Raw genomic sequence first — 17,467 nt, forward strand, 5'->3', positions numbered from 1 at the left:
ACAGTCTACTAAAACACCTGTGCTGCCTACTGATGACTTGGTCACAGGTGGTGTAAGTTCTGTGGTAGCTAGTCTCTTTTCCTAATGAAGGAGAAGGCTAACTTTCAGCTGGAATTTATTAAAAGGCATGGACTTTTTTTTTTTTTTTCCTCATCCAGGTTTACTGACCCTGAGGGAGAGTTGGTAGAAAGCCAGGTGAAGCTGCCTATAGATAAAAAATGCTTCATAAGGCGATTTAAGTATTTAACCAAAAAGTCTGGAAGATCAAGATGGTAGTCTTTTAAACATGAAACATTATTATGATTGAAATGTGAACTTCAAAGACTGTTAACACCCACTGTTTTCTGTGTATCCTTGAGTTGAAGGCAAAGGTTGTGTTTTTTTTTTTTTTTTTTTTTTTTTTTTTTTTTTAATATAACATATATTAGTGTCAGGTTCAAAGGAAACTCCAGCTCCTCAAACTCCAAAAGGAAGGCCAGATATCCAGAAATGAGTGCAACCTGGATTATAGTTAGACTTCTGGCCCTTAGACAAAAGCCAGCATTCCGCAGCTAGTTCTGTCTGGCCAAAGCAGTTATTTATTTACCTTACCCCTGGCAAAAGGGAGACGGGGCTCTCCAGTTGGCATACACCTGTGGCTCCTATCAGCATACCAAGCTCCATGCAGACCTCCAGGCTTCCTCAGGCCCTACTCACAAACACCTGTTATATGTTTCATAGCTCCCACCCCAGTCTCCTGGCCCCTCCCTCCCTGAAGCTACTCGCCCTCTTTAGAACCCTTGCTCTTCTCACTAAGTTTTCTCATGCTCGTGCTCACTCCTGCCCACTCGTGCTACTCTCTCTAATGCTTTTTAACTTCTCTGTCCCCTGCCGTTCTCATAGACAGCCCTGGCCACGTCCAGTCTGCTGACCCTCTTCCGTCTACTCCTTTCTCTCTCTGCTTTGGACTCTTTGCAGTGGCTCCAGATATTTTCTCTCTCTGATTCACACGCACACACAAAACCCTCTTAATCATACAATGGAGTGGTCATGCCAGCAGCACTTTTACTGCACTTCCTCCTATATGATTACAGATGTGAAGGTCTTCACAGTACAGGTGACGGTAAGTCACATAGCAATCAAGACTTTGACGATGGGGGGAAAAAAAACCAAGAAAACCAAAACACAGAGCTAAGAAGACACCTTTCTTCCACAAAAGAGGAAAAACTGTTATTTTTTTTTTCTTGACTTTGTGTAGTATACCATTTAAAAAGCCCTCCACTTTTTATTAGATAATCATGGAAGCTGGTAAAGACAACGCAGAGCAAGCGGGTGAAGAGTACTCACCAGAGAAAGAAGTCACGACAAGTGAACAAAACATGGTAAAAAGGAAAACCAGTAGATGCTTTTGAGACTGTCAAGTCCTTTTTAACTCAGGTGCACATTACGTTTTCGGCATTGCAAGGCTATTTGGCTTCTCACAAGATCCGTACACTTGTCGTGTTGTAAAAGCGTTACACTGAGAGTTGCGTTCCTGTTTCTTTTCTTACACATTTGTTTTCTCACCTCCTTCTTTTCTGGGTTTACACTGGGAAGCGAAATATGAGCAATTACCTAATGAGACCCCAGTGCGAACAGAGGCCCAGGCTCTCAGGCCTCTCAGCAGAGCGTGTGTCTGACTTGTCAGAGCAGCTGGTTACTATTTGAATCACTGCTGATAAGACAAACAAACAAAACAAACAGACAAACAAAAACAATAACTAAATAAACAGACATAACAAAACAAAGCAAAAAGCAAAACAACAACAACAAAAAAAAACCCCTCAAAACAAAGCCCAAACCTGCCTCCGTATAATGTGTCTAAGTCTTATTATAGTTGCAGATAATGTTTAGCTAAGTCCAGAAGGTCTGAGTCTCACTCCTTGCCTTAATTTTAAAAGTTTATTGTCTAATATGGAAGATATTAGTTTCTTTGTTATATATTAGAACCAGAAAATCTTGATAGGAATAGAAGAACCATTGGGTGATGGAATAAGATGGTAAGCAAATGCACTATTAGTGTGGGCGTATTTGTTTTGAGGCTGTCCTTAGGCTGCCTAGACTTAGCGTGCGGGGATTTGCATCTTTAATTAATCTAGAAAAAGGATCCCAAAGATGTTTAATTTTTTTTCAATTTATTTGATATATTTAGGGATTACTTCATGAAATTATGAGGGAAAACCACGAGCTAGAGGAGGAGATAAAAAAGCTTGAAGCCGAGTTACACGCGAACACCAGAGAATTCCAGGTACTGTGCTTATCTGTCTTTTAATGGACATGTACTTTTTCTGAAAAAGTGATTTAGTTATACAGGATTAACTTTAAAACATCATAGCTACTCAGCACCAGTATTTGTATTTTGTTTTTGTTTTTAAGCCCAGCCCTGGCTGGTCTTGAACTCATATTACGTGGACCATGCTGGCCTCAAGCTTGCAGATATCTACCTGCCTCTGTTTCCTGAGTAGGCATTAAAGGGGTGCACCATCATCATGTCAAGCTTGAGCCACTGTTAGGTAACGACCCCAAACTGAGCCCAGTCCAAGTGTTCTTCCATAGTAAATAAACTAATAACTGACTGTATAGCTATATAGTTAAATTCTACACCACCATGAGAGCAATTATATACAACATAGATGAATGTAACAAACATGACGTCAATGCATAAAAGGCACATAAAAGGGCATTCTATATGCTTCCATTTAAATAAAGTATGTTCTGAGTAATGTAGGGGTTCCCTCTGGAGGCAGGGGAGACCCTTGGGAGATCAGGAAGACTTCAGTGCCTGAATATTAGCTTCATATGATTTCTTCATGTATTATACTTGTGATACATATTTTTCTCAATACCTAAAACTTAAAAAGTAAGCAAAATTAGTAGCAGAGCCATCCTAACTGCAGATTATTGTTGGGTTAAACATTTAGTCTTCTCATTGATTGTGCTTATTTCTTTATCTAAAGTGCTGGAGTAATTTAAATGATTTTCCAGTTTAAAGAGTTTGGTATAATCTGGACATAGGGAAACATACCTTTAATCCTAGCACCCAGGAGACTGAGTCAGGGAGATTCCTATGGGAAGCTAGCCTGGTCTCCATAGCAGGCTCTGGGCCAGCCAGGGCTATACAATGAGACCTTGTCTCAGAACAAACAGGCCAGGCAGTTATTAATCTGTTTGAATTGTCTAATAAGCTTTTACCCCCGGTTTCTTCTTGACAAAGCAGGTTGTTGCAGTGTTGAAACCATCACTATTTTGTTTCTGGGAGATAGGATGTCCTGTGGTTATGTGATGGGTGACCAGGCACGAGACTGTTAGGTTTGGTTATTTGTCCAGCTCTGGCCAGATCAAAAGGCCTACCAGCCTGGAGGACACACTTAACAGAAGACCCAAAGTTGTGTACAGCTTTGTCTTTGTCTAACTCTGCGAAATGCTTGGTGTCAGAAGGTGTGAATGCTGTGTGTGCCCACATGACTGAAAACACTCGGCCTCTCCACAGGCTTGTAGGGTTGTTTTGACCTTAGCATACTGTAGCTAGAACCCTATGATTCCTTGTAAAGGCACAATAAGTGTCAGGAAACATCCAAAGACTCACTGAATACTTGCGGTATCTTTCTGATAGCATATAGTGTATAAAATAACCATGGGATACTGATGTGTGCACATATAACTTACTGGTACATTTATGCACAATTACACATTTGCTGATATTGATTTTAGACAGGTAATTATAACAACCTCATTTTGCTCTGTAGGTAACAGTTCTTATTGACAATATTTGCTTCAGTATTATATAAATTTAAATTATGAATATTCTTGATGGATTAGATATGGTGACTTGCCCATATCAGCAATCTTAGCACTAGGGACGCTGAAGTAAGAGAGTCCTGACTTCAGGGCAGCCTGGGATACATAAATCCTACCCCTCTCAAAAAACAAAACAAAACAAAACAAACAAACAAACAAAAAATGAAACCCAAACCCAAAAAACTCTTGGCAGATTTGGGGCAAGTTGGAATTTAACTTTGTCAATTTTCTTATCATATAGCTCAGGAGTCTTTTGAAAAAATGGAATTATCTGAGTTGGCCATAAAAGTTTTACCAGTAGTGTAGAGTTCTTGGTCCTAAATGGAACATCTATATTACTCATTGCTGAAGAGAGAGTGGAAAAAATGTAAGAGCCAGAAGTTGGGGTATAAGCAATAAAAAGGTGTCTTCTGGACATGACATGGCTGTGATGACCTTGATGGAGATGTGGCTATCTTCATGAGATTGGGCAGTCAACATTTCACCACCTATGGGGGGAAGGACCCACGGGGCTCCACCCATCCCGAACGCATATTGCCTGTTAATGATTGGTTGGGCAGGGTGTGCCTCTGCGAGTGGTGTAGCCACTGATAATTTGCCTTGTTCCAATAAATGACTTCCCACACATGCTCACCCAAGAAACTAGTCAAACTTGGGGGACACCACAAGAAGTGAAAGGAAGGAGACTTACTGGGTTGAAGAAAAGATTTCATCAGTGGAGGGAAGTGAGATGAGAGAGGGGGATGGGGTGAAAATTACTAAAATCCACTGCATGCAGGCATGGAACGGAACGAATGGAAGAAGTCCCACAGCGCACACAGCATGAAACGCATCTCACGCATCATGCTTCCTTGTCATGAAACTAAACCATAATCTTTAGCATTTTCCTTCTGGGACTGTGCAATACCGGCACAGTTATTTAAAAGGTACTTACTCACACATACAGTGGGGACTTTGGAATTGGATGCTGCACAGTATTGACCATAAATGCTGGTTAGGAGAAGTGAGAGGAGTATATATACTTAAGATTTCATCTGTAAAATGACATTAAAGGGTTTGATTACCTTATGAGATGTTACATGGGAAGAAACAATTACTGTAGATGTTAAGTAAGAAAGTCAGTTGACAACAAATTATTGGATGATTAGATTGTACTGTCATTGAGAAGACTGAAGTTATTTCTTGCCTTGGTTTTAACCAAATGCATCTGTTTTAACTAGATTAAAGAGAATATACCAGAAAGAAAGCTTAAATTCACCTCAGTGGAGAGTCCTGAGGACGGCGGCCAGCTCTCAGATAGCTCCTGTTCATTTCAAGTGAGCTCACAAATTATTTATGTGCTGCAGAAGGGACAAGCACTTGTTACCTTTGAGAAGGAAGAAGGTATGGCTGATCTTATAAATACGACCATGTCACTTTTTTAAAAAATTAGTTTATTCAGATTACAACTCAACTGTTATCCCATCACTTGTATCCTCCCATTTCTCCCTCCCTCCCGCTTTCACCCTATTCCCCTCCCCTAGGTCTGTGACCAAGGGGGATCTCCTCCCTCACTTTATTGATTGTGTCACTTTTGCAAGCTCGTAGAAGTTCAAAGATCTTCTCCATAGATGTTTGGCTATGAATTTACAATTTGTGTGTTTGCTGTTTCTTCTTGTCCTCATGTTGGTGTTCTGAGGCAGATGTGATAGTTTCAATTTACAAAGAAGGCAACTAAGCATTAGCTATATTAGATGTGTTGAGTCTATTACCTATAATATGTAATGATGGAATGTATACAATACATAGTATTATATATATGTATACATATATATATATAATGTGGAGTACTGACAATGTCATGTACGCAATGATATTAAAAGAATACACGTTTATCACACATTCAAAAAGTAATGACTTGGAAATAAGATATAGGAGTTGAGATATCCAATGTCAGCCTCGTTCTAATCCATATGCCCCTTAATTGATAACAAGCATATTAGAGCATTATAATAATATTATAAAGAATTAGAACTTGCTAAGCATGATGGTGCACAGCTTCTATCATAGCGCCCTGGAGGCAGGAGCAGACCTATCTCTGTGAGCTTGAGGCTATCCTGGCCTACATAGTTTCAGGCTAGCCAGAGCTATATAGTGAGACCCTGTCACAAACAAACAAACAAACAAACAAACAATTAATTTAGAAGCATAAAAGTGGCAGACTGTACTTTTCTGAGTGTTTTCTAAGACTTCTCATTTAATGCTTATACAAGTCTATCACTTTAAAATAGCAAAAGTAGTTATTGTATGCATTTGATTGGTAGGAAAATAGATTCTGAGCATGTTCAAGTGACTTAGCAAATCAGTTAGCCAGTGATTAGACCAAATACAGGGATGAGAGATTTGGATGGGACCTGATGTTGCCAAATTAAAAAAAAAGTATGGGCCCTTTCAAGGCTTGGCTCCCTTCACAAGAAGGATTTGGCTTTTAGTGCCAGCTTTGTCTCCTCATGAAGGCATGGTCTTAGTTCTTGGTAAGCCTTGGATTTTGATAACAGCCTTTGTGATATTCCAACTTCATGAGCTGCTTGTGTATGAAATGAAAGTGTATTGAATGCACACAACCAACACACCCATGTTGGCTGTCACTGTTGCTGTGTGGGGGGGTTTCCAGATAGGGACACAGAAGCCTGGAGAAGAGCTTATATTGCAGACCTCGAGAGCTGAAAGGATACCCTAAGTGCCTGCACGCTTCCTACCACACCGACAGTCCTGAGGGCAGGCCACTCATACTCTGGTACTGCCAAGCTCCAGGATGGGCCTACCTGGTCCTCAGGGTCCTTTCAGGCTTGGAGTCTTAGTATCTGTGATTTTAACTTGTGTCTTCTGGCATCTGGCCCATCATGCTGGCCTGGAAATAAATGTTAAAAGGAAGCACACAGAAGGTCAAGACTAGCAGAGGAGGCCTCTATCCACAGGGTGGTTTTGTTTCCCTTGGATCCATGCCCACAGTTGAAGGGCACCTTTGCTGGGAATGGGCAGTCCCGGGGATGTTATGGGCAGATGTAAGGGAGGATATGAGAGCATGGCGGTCACTCTGGCTTGCTGGGAATAGGAGTCCCTTCGGAAGCAGCCATGATGCTGCTTGCTCCCTGGATGTGGTTCTGAGGTCCCCATGCCAGGGGCAGCTCCATGAGGAACAGAAGTAAACAAGAGTTGTTCTGACAGTCATGATCTCTAAAGTTGGGATACAAGGGTCCCTCTCTGCCGGGTCAGGTCACCAGATGTTAGGACTCTAGGGATAATGATAGGATCATCTGAGGATTACTTCAGTGATGTTTGCTGTTATTGTCATCTGTTGCCATTAGCAAAACAAAACAAAACATCTCAAATCTAGAGTCATATTGTGGTACAGTGAGCCTGAATTCCCACCCAGCAACGCCCTTTCCTCCAGCCTTGTTTCTTCCTCAGCCTGTGGTGTGCTCCTTGGTTGTCATAAACACACATGGCCTTTATACGAAAGGAAGTAAACATCTCTTATCTTCATGATAAATTACAGTAAGAGACTCCACATGTCAACAGCTGGATTGTTGTATAAAGCTACAGCACACAATTAAGAATAAACACCTACCCACGTACATTTTATTTTATTTTTTAAAATTTATTTATTTATCATATATGCACAGTGTTTTTGCCTGCATGTACACCAGAAGAGGGCACCAGATCTCATTATAGATGGTTGTGAGCCACCATGTGGTTGACTGGGAATTGAACTCGGGAGCTTTGGAAGAGCAGCCAGTGCTCTTAACCACTGAGCCATCTCTCCAGCCCCACCATGTACATTTTAAATGAGTATTATGTTACTCTTAGATCTTCCGCTGGCTTTGGGGTAGTTATATTACAGAGTCTCTCCCATCTGTATGGAGAAATGAGAGCGCTCTGTGATGGGTACCATGGGGCGCTCCGTTTTTTTTAAAGAGTGCTTGTGAAAAAAAGCGAAGTAGTATATAGAGACTAAAAAGATAATTTTTCTTTGTTGCCAGTAATGTATGAGCATGACAAAAGATAAAGTAAGATAAAGTTGATTATAAAAACGACCGTGGCCCACAGTAGTCCTAGCTTACAGAGCAGGTAAGACATTCTGACTGAGCCTTGCTGGATTAGAGGAATTCCCTGGTCGTGCTGTGGAACGGAAGTGTGTGCGGCTGGACCAAAAGGATAAAAGAGTCTGAAAAACTATTAGGCTTATGTTGCAAGAGAGAATAGCATAAAATCATCCTTTAAGACAAATTTAGAAATTGAAAATTTCTATGCTGCCATTTTTGCTTATACACTGTGATGTTGAAGTTTCCTATTTTGGTGTGCTAAGACTATTATAACTTGGAAATCCCGAGAAAAATGTAAACATTTGATCCTTTAAAACTAAAGAAAATGGTGCTAGCAAGATGGCTCAGCAGCTAAAGGCATTTGCTGCTAAACCTGATGACCTGAGTTCTTTCCCTAGGACACACATGCTGGACGAAGAGAACCAACTCCCACAAGTGCTCTGATCTCTACACAGATGCCCCTTACAAGAACACACACACACACACACACACACACACACACACACACACACGCACGCACCCACACACACATAAATAAGTATAATAAAAGCAAAATTGAAGAGAATGGAAAAGACAATAACTTGTCCTTGAATAAAAAGCATAAAGTTTTCTCAGGATATCATGACTATCTACTTCCAAAATTACCTTTCAGTTGCACAGAATGTGATAACGATGAGGAGGCATGTTGTGAAGATAGAAGATGCCTCTGTGGAGGTCACTGCACATCCGGTCCCACTGACCACAGGAGTCCGATTCCAGGTGAGATAGTCATTAAAGCTTTGGCCACTCTGTTGGACTCAGGTACTTTTTCCCGACCTGTGCTTGTGACTGTGAAATATGCTTTCCCAGGTTCATGTGGACATTTCTAAAATGAAGATCAATGTTACGGGGATTCCCAATGACCTGCCTGAGGAGCAGACCAGAGACAAGCTGGAGCTGAGCTTTTGTAAGTCCAAGAATGGAGGTGGAGAAGTGGAAAGTGTGGACTATGACAAGAGGTCAAGAAGCGCTGTCATCACATTTGTGGAGGCTGGAGGTATGCAAACACCTCCCCACCGTCCTACTGTTTCTGCCCGGTTGTATATTTGAAATGCATTAGCATAATAACTGGGGGAGTGTTTTTCTCAACACTCTTTAACATTTTTTTATTTCCTTAGAATTACTTATTTATTTAACATGCACATGTACATCTCGGTCCTGTGTGCATGCCATGACACTAGTGTGGAGGTCAGAGGACAGTGTGCACCAATTGGTTCTTTTCTGTCACCATCAGGATCCTGGGGATTGCACGCAGGTTGTTGGTTTGGGCAGTAAGGACCTTTACCTGTTAAGCCATCTTGTTGGCCCAGTTGGGGTTTTCTTACACACACACACACACACACACACACACACACACACACACACACACACACAGAATTCAGAGAAGGGATCTTTCCTTCCTCATGCTCCTGTACTCTTTAGGGTCTGCAAGATGGCTCAGCTGGTGAGTGTCTGCTGTCAGGCCTGTCAACCTATGACCAGTGTCTGGAACCTACACGGTAGACAAAGAGAACCAATTCCCACTTGTTGTTCTCCAAGTTCACGTACATGTTGACATGCATATATATACACACATAGGCACAAAGTCAACTGAGGAAATGTGTACAGTGTAAGTGTAAATGTGCTCACAATATTGTGCCACCAGCACCACTTTCCGCCCTCAGAGCGTTTTATCATCGTAAGTAGAAACTCTACCCATTAAATGATAGGTCAGTCTGAGCTCTTCTTCTAGTCCTTGGTATCCCCCAGTCTCTTGTCTTTACAAATGTTCCTGTTCTAAGTGTTCTAATTCATGAAGTGGATTCATGCAACATTTATCCCTTTCACATTAGGTGGCTCAAGACAGAAGGTTCAGCCTCCTCACTGTGTAGTCTTGTGCTTTTCAGAATTATTACTGTGGTGCCTTCGATACGGGCTGCAGAGTTTCTTAGAGATCAACTGCTCCCATCAGTGTTTATTTTGATACTATTGCATTGGAGGGAAGTTTTAACTATGATCAAAAATGTTTATGATGTTAAGGAAAAACACGTTTGTTTACTTTCAGTTGCTGACAGGATTTTGAAAAAGAAAGACTACCCTGTTTTCATGAATCAAAGTTGCTATAGAGTTACTGTTTCTCCATTTATTGAGCGACGCTTGGAAAAATATCAGGTAGAGTCCTCTCTCTGCCTTCCGCTTGTAGTGCAGTGCTCCGCTCTGCCCCACACAGACCCCGGAATGAACGGTGCGTGGTATGCGTCTTATCACTGTGGGCTATCCAAGCAGTTTCTTCACTTCAGCTGTGCTCGGTTGGTGAGGAATGGGTTTGTATCTTTAAACAACATATTAATGCAAAGCTGTGGCCTATTTAAAAAACAAAACAAAACAAAACTACGCCAGGCCTGGTGATGCATTCCTGCAATCCTAGCTAGTCAGGAGGCTGAGTTGGGAGCATCTCAAGTTCAACGCCTTCGTGGGGCTATGGGATTCAAAGATAACCTGAGCAACATTAAGATTCTGTCTCAAAACAAGAAGGAAAAGAATGGCATGGGGGAGGGGGCTTGGGTTATAGCTCCGCAGAAGAGGACTTAACTAACATGGACAAACCTCTAGCGTCTATCCCAGCTTGTAAACAATGACAACAACAACAACAACAACAACAACTCCCCCAGTCCCCTAGACCCCTGACGTCACTTAGATGATAAAGCTAATCCTTATTTTGAAAACAGAGACTTACCTAGCAATATTTTCCCCATGTGTCTGTCAATCACTGCGCTTCAGACAATATTCTGCTTATGTCACACACTCGCTTTTCTTCTCAACCTGCTCCCATATCCTACTCCTCCTCAGATATTGAATGGCAGTACTACCTACTTAGTCTGCTCACACTCTGAACACTAACACACACACACCAGCACCACACACACACACACACACTCGCACACACACACATGCAGACAGACAGACACACACACATGCACACGCACATGCACGCACTCACACACATACACTTAGGGGCGTCCTGAGCACTGAACCCAGGCCTTCATGTAAGCACTTCATGTAATTACTCTACCACTGAGCTTCCTCTTTACATGTTTGTTTGTTTTTTTTTTTTTTTGAGTCAGAGTTGCCATGTAACTTAACCTCAAACTCAACCATCCTACCGCCTCAGTTTCCAGAGTTCTGAGGTGGTCGGCCCATGTCACCCCACCTGCTGACAACCCACACCTTACTCTGTGTCTTTCCCATCCTCCAGCATTCGTCTGGTTCTTGGTATTGCCAGTCATACCTCTGACTACCCATGTACAGCTCTTCCTGTTCTTTGAGCTGCCCCCTCCCTGCCACCTTTATTTTCATGATGTGGCACAGTCCTCTTTCTCAGGCTCAAGTCTCCCTCTGGCATTGTCTTTTGGCTCCCATCATAAATGCAGCTCATTTAGAAGCTGGTTTTTCTTCCGTAGGTGTTTTCAGCCGTATCCAAGAAGACAGTGCTCCTGACTGGATTAGAAGGCGTTCAGATAGACGAAGAGACGGGGGAGGATTTACTCAACATTCACTTCCAGCGAAAGAATAACGGGGGTGGAGAAGTAGACGCCATCAAGTGCTCTCTAGATCAGACCTGCATAGCGTATTTTGAGTAACAGGCCAGAGAAAGCGTATGAAGCTAATAGCTTTGAGCCCAAATCACTGTAAACATTTACAAAATACTGTTTTCCTTAAAAAAAAAAAAAAGAACTTTAATTTGTCATTGTCTTCTTGTTCTTCGATGCAAAAATCTATTCTTGAGCTTGAAAGTCTTCATCCTTTTCAGCTCTACTGTGTGTTTACTAATGCATGCGTGGCCTGTCTGAGAGGAGTTTTTTTTTTCTAATCTCTGTGGATGGACTTTTTGACTGTCAGTCAACACTCACCCCCACAGATCTCCTCTGCCCCCGCTGGCTGGCTCTGTCATGATCATATGGGCCAATCCCATTTTGGACCCTTGCCCAGCAATATGTAGATTTGATGCATAATGTCATCCAAAAGAAATACAGTTCAATCCAGCAGTCTGTGAGTCCTGTAGGACTTAAGATGCAAGAGGCTGTTCCACTTTCCATAGACTTTCAAGACGCCAGGACTGGGGCTGGAGAGATGCCTCATAGGTTAAGAGCACTGGCTGCTTTTCCAGAGGTCCTGAGTTCAATTCCCAGCAACCACATGGTCGCTCACAAACCATTTATAATGTGATCTGATGCCCTCTTCTGGAGTTCAGGTATACATGCAGGCAGAACACTGAATATGTAATAAATAAATAAATCTTAAAAAATACAAAAATAAAAACAAAACACGCCAGGACCCCCCAGGTCCTCAGAGCCTAGTGGCTGTGTTTACGCAGAAAGCCAAGCACCTACTGATTCCTTCCAGGCGTCCCTCCCCCAAACACACCTGGTAAAGGCCAGCATTTTCTTCCCCATATATCTTTCTTGTTTGTTCATCTTCTTTCTGTCTTTTGAAGCAGGGTTTCATTGTGTAGCCCGGGCTGCCCTTGAACTCCTGGTCTCCTGCCTCAACCCATGGACTTGGAGGAATACAGATATCCGTCACCATGCCTGGCTTCTTTGACATGCTCACTAGAAAGACTCGGCGTAAGGGATTGATGGTTTCGGAATGGATCCCCTCAGGAATGAGTGCCTGGCGGTGAAACTGAGCACCGCCCTCTCCCAGCTTATGTAGTTGGAGAATGTACAGAAACCTTAATGATGAAATGAAAGCTCCCTGCTCAGGGAAAGCAAGGTTCTTGTTGCTAAGGGATCTTTGGACAGGGTTTATTCTGACGTGTTTCATGACCTGGGAACAAGATGACCAGTCACGGTGTCTGTCGACTACCTTGAATCCCAGCACACAGATCGAAGGTGGGATTTCTGTGAGTTCAAGGCCAGCCTGGTCTACATAGATAGTTTCGGGCCAGCCAGGGCAATACAGTGAGAACTTTGTCTCAAAACAAAGACAATCACACGATTAAGTTCGTATTTCAATACTGGCAGAAATCACTCACTCTAGAAAATGTTCTTTTGCCAGAAGGGGAGATTTTGGGTTTTGCTTCTGATATTTTACCTGTGGGTTTTAAGGTTATTGACAGAAATGTTCACTTGTTTTCTGTCAGGAAATAGATATACAATTTACAGTAAGTGTTTGTATTTACCATAAAAACTCATTTCTATATATTAAGGTTATTTACAACTTTAAAAAATATGAAGAAAGTTTCAGTCAGTTTTCTATTACTGTAATAAAGTACTTGAAGTTAGGTATTGTATAAAATAACAGAGGGGCAGGGGCTACAGTGATGGCTCAGAAGACCTGAGTTTGATTGCCAGCACCCACATCAAGCAGCTCGAAACTACCTGGACTTCTAGTTCCAAGGGATCTGACGCTTCTGGACTCCTGAGACACTGTGCTCACATGCACATACCCACCCACAGACACATATAGATACACGTTTACACATCGAACTGAAAGTATAATCTTTTTAAAATACAGGGCTCTTTAGTTCACAATTAGAAGGCTGGGCTACCCTGAAGTAGGCTGCCAGCATCTTCTTCGTGTTTAACGAGGATCCCATTCTGTATCAAAACATGACAGAAAGCATCATACTGGGAAACAGAGCAAGGAAGCCACAGAAAACAACCTTTTATAACAAAGTTACTTCCATGCTAACCTGCTAATCCATGGCTCTGTGAACACAAGAATGTATTAACTGTTGGTGGAATCCCAGTTCTCAGAAGTCAAGCATCTCCCAAGGCCCTACCTCCAAACACCACTAAAATTTAGGTTTGAGAACTAAGGTTCTAATTCAAAAGTTTAAACAATACATTCAAGCTATCGCAAATACCCTGCAGCTAAGCTGACCTAGAACTCTTTGTAGCCCAGGCTGGGGTCTCCTTGGCCCAGACTCTAACTGCTGGGATTACAGGTTATAATCAGCTACCACATCTGGCTACTACCTTCTATAAGTGGGTAACATCCACAGCTGCAGACTAGGTGGGCAGATTGGTTCTAAAGTGTGTCAGACTATATGGGGATGAGGGTTTCCCCGCCTAATATTTAAGACAGAGTTTGAAACAATGACTTTTGTTTCTTTGAGGGTCTTCAGTTCTGTTAATTTCACCTAATGGTGGCATCAAACTCAACATAACTAAGCTCTATGCAGAATGGGGAAAGTTTCTAGGTCTGATTGTCACTCTTGTCTGTTGGGAGACCCGATGCTGTGGTTTTGTGTACCATGTCCCCACTGCTCCTGTGTTGAAGGTGAGTTCCCTAGCCACCAGTACTGTTGGCTACCGGATCTTTATCATCACAATTCTACCCAGGCACTACTTTTTTATAGTTTGGGAAGAAGAAATGTTGCTTCTTCCAATTTGTCAAGTTAGAAATGCCAGAAGTCTATATTTCTATAATTTTCTTTCTTTTTTTCTTTCTTTCTTTCTTTCTTTCTTTCTTTCTTTCTTTCTTTCTTTCTTCTAAGATATGCTGATTCTTAAAAAAACCCCACTTTATCAAGACTGCTCAATAATAACAGACATATGATACTAATTTTCTGTTTCCCAAGTGCTATTTTTGAATCTAGAAACTAATTAAATTCATTATCTGCCCTGCCAAGTGGTCCCATGTGACAGTATACCAGTTGTTTTCAACCACATAATATGGGCCCCAGCCTTCTAATTTCTGATAACTAAGATTACTAACTGCCACTTGATTGCTAAGGGTGCTCCTCTTTCAGGAGCTTGAGTTGGAAGCTTGATTTCCAGGACAGCAGTGTTTAGGTGGTAGAGACTTTAGGAGCTGGCTAGTGGAAGGTGATTAGGTCATGGTAGTGCTACCCTTAGAATGGACGGATTAGGGCAGGTCTTATGCAGCCAAACCAATATTGGAGCACTTGTCCAGCACACATTCAGTCCTTAGCAACACACACACACACACACACCTACCTCATTGTCCACGTGTCTGTTGGTAGACATTTGAGCTGCCCTTACCACTTGACTATGATGAAAATGTTAAGAAACATGGGTGCAAAAATAGGTCTTCGAGGCCCTGTGTTTCATTTTAGGTTTACACTGAAAGATGGAATTGCTGGGTCTATAATGGCAATACTTTGAAGCTGTACTGTTTACATCTCTGCCAGCAATAAGCAAGGGCTTTAGGTTTTCCACATCCTTACCATTACCACTATTTTCTGTTTTTAAACAACTGCTGTCCTAAAGGTTATAGTGTAATTATAACTTTGATTTGTGTTTTCCTAACAACTAATGATGTCATCCTTTTAGGAACTTATTTACCTACCATTTGCATATCTTCTTTGCAGATGTGCTATTCAACTTGTTCTTTTACTTTAAATTTTTTAATACCATGAATTTTAATCCCTTATCAGATATTCAATTTGAAAATATTTTCTTCTATTGTATGGGTTGATTTTGCTGTCTGTTGATAGTATCTTTTGTTCTATAAAATTGTTAAAATTTTGTTGAAGTTCAATCTATTTTTTCCCTAGCACTTAAGGTGTCATATCTTCCCAAACCACGGCCAAATCCAATGCCATGACATCTTTTCTGTGTGCTTCCATCTTAGCTCTTGCATGTAGGTCTTTCCATCAGCTTGGATTAACTCTGTGTTGATTTTCACATGTGCTTTTAGGGAAGGGTCCACTTTCACTGGGGGAGCTCGCTGGCTAAGCAAGTACCTATACTAAGCCACACCCTCAAAACCGTTTATTGCAAAGCCTGTCCTCTTCCCCATTGAGTGGTCTTGGCACTCTTCTTGATAATTATTTGATCACATAGTTGATCAGAGAAACCGACGCCTGTGATGCACATAGATGGGGTTTTGTTGTGAGGGACTGGTTCCTAAAGAGAAATCCCAGGATTTGCCCTTTGCAATCCAGAGGCACAAGGAAGCTGATATTATGGCTCCAGGCTTAGGTCTGTAATAGCAGGACATAGGTAACATTTTTTAAGAAAAGAAAAGATAATTAATAAAATAAGTTGAATTTGGCCATGTGTGGTGCTATATGCTGTAATTCCAGCCTGTAGGAACCTGAGGCAGAAACAGGAATATTCTGAGCTCAAAGCCACAGTGGGCAGTGTAGTAAGATCTCTACTTTTAAAAGGGGGGCATCTGTGGTAGCGTTGCCTTGCTTCTGTTTCACTCTGTTAGAGTCACAGTAGATTAGATGATGCTACACATTGGTGAGGAGAGAGCTTCTTTTATTTTTTTATTTTTATTCACTCTATCCACGGAAGGCTTATATCTCCTGGAAACACTTTCACACACATATCCAGAAAGGGTGACTTACCAGTTAACTGCTCATCCTGTGCCCAGGGTAGCATATTATTGTTACCTCACTGTATTAGTCAGATCTCGGTCCAGGAAAAAATATGATGAACTTTAGAGGGGGGAACAGACTGATTTTAGCTCACCGTTTCAGACGTCTCAGTCCATGTTCCCTTTGCTCTGTTGCTTTGGGCCTGGGGCATGGTAGTAGCAGGGTATCGGGATTACAGCAGACACTGCTTTTGTTGTTGAGAAAGGGGCATTCTTGTGTAGAGCAAAGAGGCGAGTCTGTTCAGGGATGCACGGTGGATGACGTTCTCAACATGGCTTTTGTAAACAAAAGACAGGAGGGTACTCCTCTGCTGACAGACATTACTGTGCCTTGGCAGTTGGGTCCCCAAAGAGCTCACAGAATCTGAAAAACATTTCAACCTCTCTAAAGAAGATGATATCCACCAGTATGTTGTCACGATGTCCTAGAACAAAGAAAGTAGGAAGCCCAAGACCAAAGCCCCAGAGAGTCGGCATCTTGTTATCCCACGGGACCTGCCACACAAAAGCTCATGAAGCGCTGAAGAAGCAACACAGCAAGAAAAATAAGAGAAGCCTGCAAAATGTGCTAAACGTTTGGCTGAGAGAATGAAGGAAGCTGAAAGCTACTACTCAAATGTCTGGGCCCAATAAAAAAACAAAACAAAACAACCAAAAAACTCTTTAAGGGTTAAAAAAGAAATGATCAGACATGGGGAGAAAAAAGACATTTTTTTTCCTTTGGCTATTCCCAAGTATGTTGAAAAGACAGACAAACTTTCTTACAGTATAATCTTTGATTCTTTTTTTGCCAACATAAATGCAGTTTATATAATTTTATTAACTATTATAATATTTTAAAACTTTAGAAAGGGCCTTATGATCATGTATTAACTTTCTTTTTGTCACTTTGACAATATCTAGCTAGAGTCACTTACAAAAGAAGGTCCAGTGAGGACTGTCTAGGCTAAGTGGGTCCCTTTGCTCGTATTATGGGCAGTACCGATCTCTGAGCACAGATTGTATATTAGGCTAAGCACTCATTGCTTTCTGCTCTTGACCCTGGATGTGATGTCATCAGTTGTCTCAAGTTCCTGCCACCTTGACGTCCTGCAGATGGACTGCAACCTAGAATTGAGAGCCAAGTGATGATTCCTTTCTTCAGTGGATCGCTTTTGTCCAGGTATTTGATCACGGCAAAAGGAGGGGAAATG

At 41.7% G+C, this 17,467-nt stretch overlaps 1 protein-coding gene across 1 annotated transcript; it reads left to right on the forward strand.

Annotated features, from left to right (window-relative positions):
- Positions 1-1,274: 1,274 nt before the first annotated feature.
- Positions 1,275-11,698, forward strand: LOC127207124 (N-myc-interactor-like). The gene is made up of 7 exons (XM_051166459.1): positions 1,275-1,361; positions 2,171-2,266; positions 5,037-5,199; positions 8,554-8,660; positions 8,751-8,937; positions 9,985-10,091; positions 11,381-11,698. The coding sequence occupies exons 1-7, from the start codon at positions 1,278-1,280 to the stop codon at positions 11,558-11,560; spliced, it is 924 nt and encodes a 307-aa protein (XP_051022416.1). The 5' UTR covers positions 1,275-1,277; the 3' UTR covers positions 11,561-11,698.
- The last annotated feature ends 5,769 nt before the right edge of the window (positions 11,699-17,467 follow it).

The sequence above is a fragment of the Acomys russatus genome, chromosome 24 (assembly GCF_903995435.1).
Source record: "Acomys russatus chromosome 24, mAcoRus1.1, whole genome shotgun sequence".
Classification (NCBI taxonomy): domain Eukaryota; kingdom Metazoa; phylum Chordata; class Mammalia; order Rodentia; family Muridae; genus Acomys; species Acomys russatus.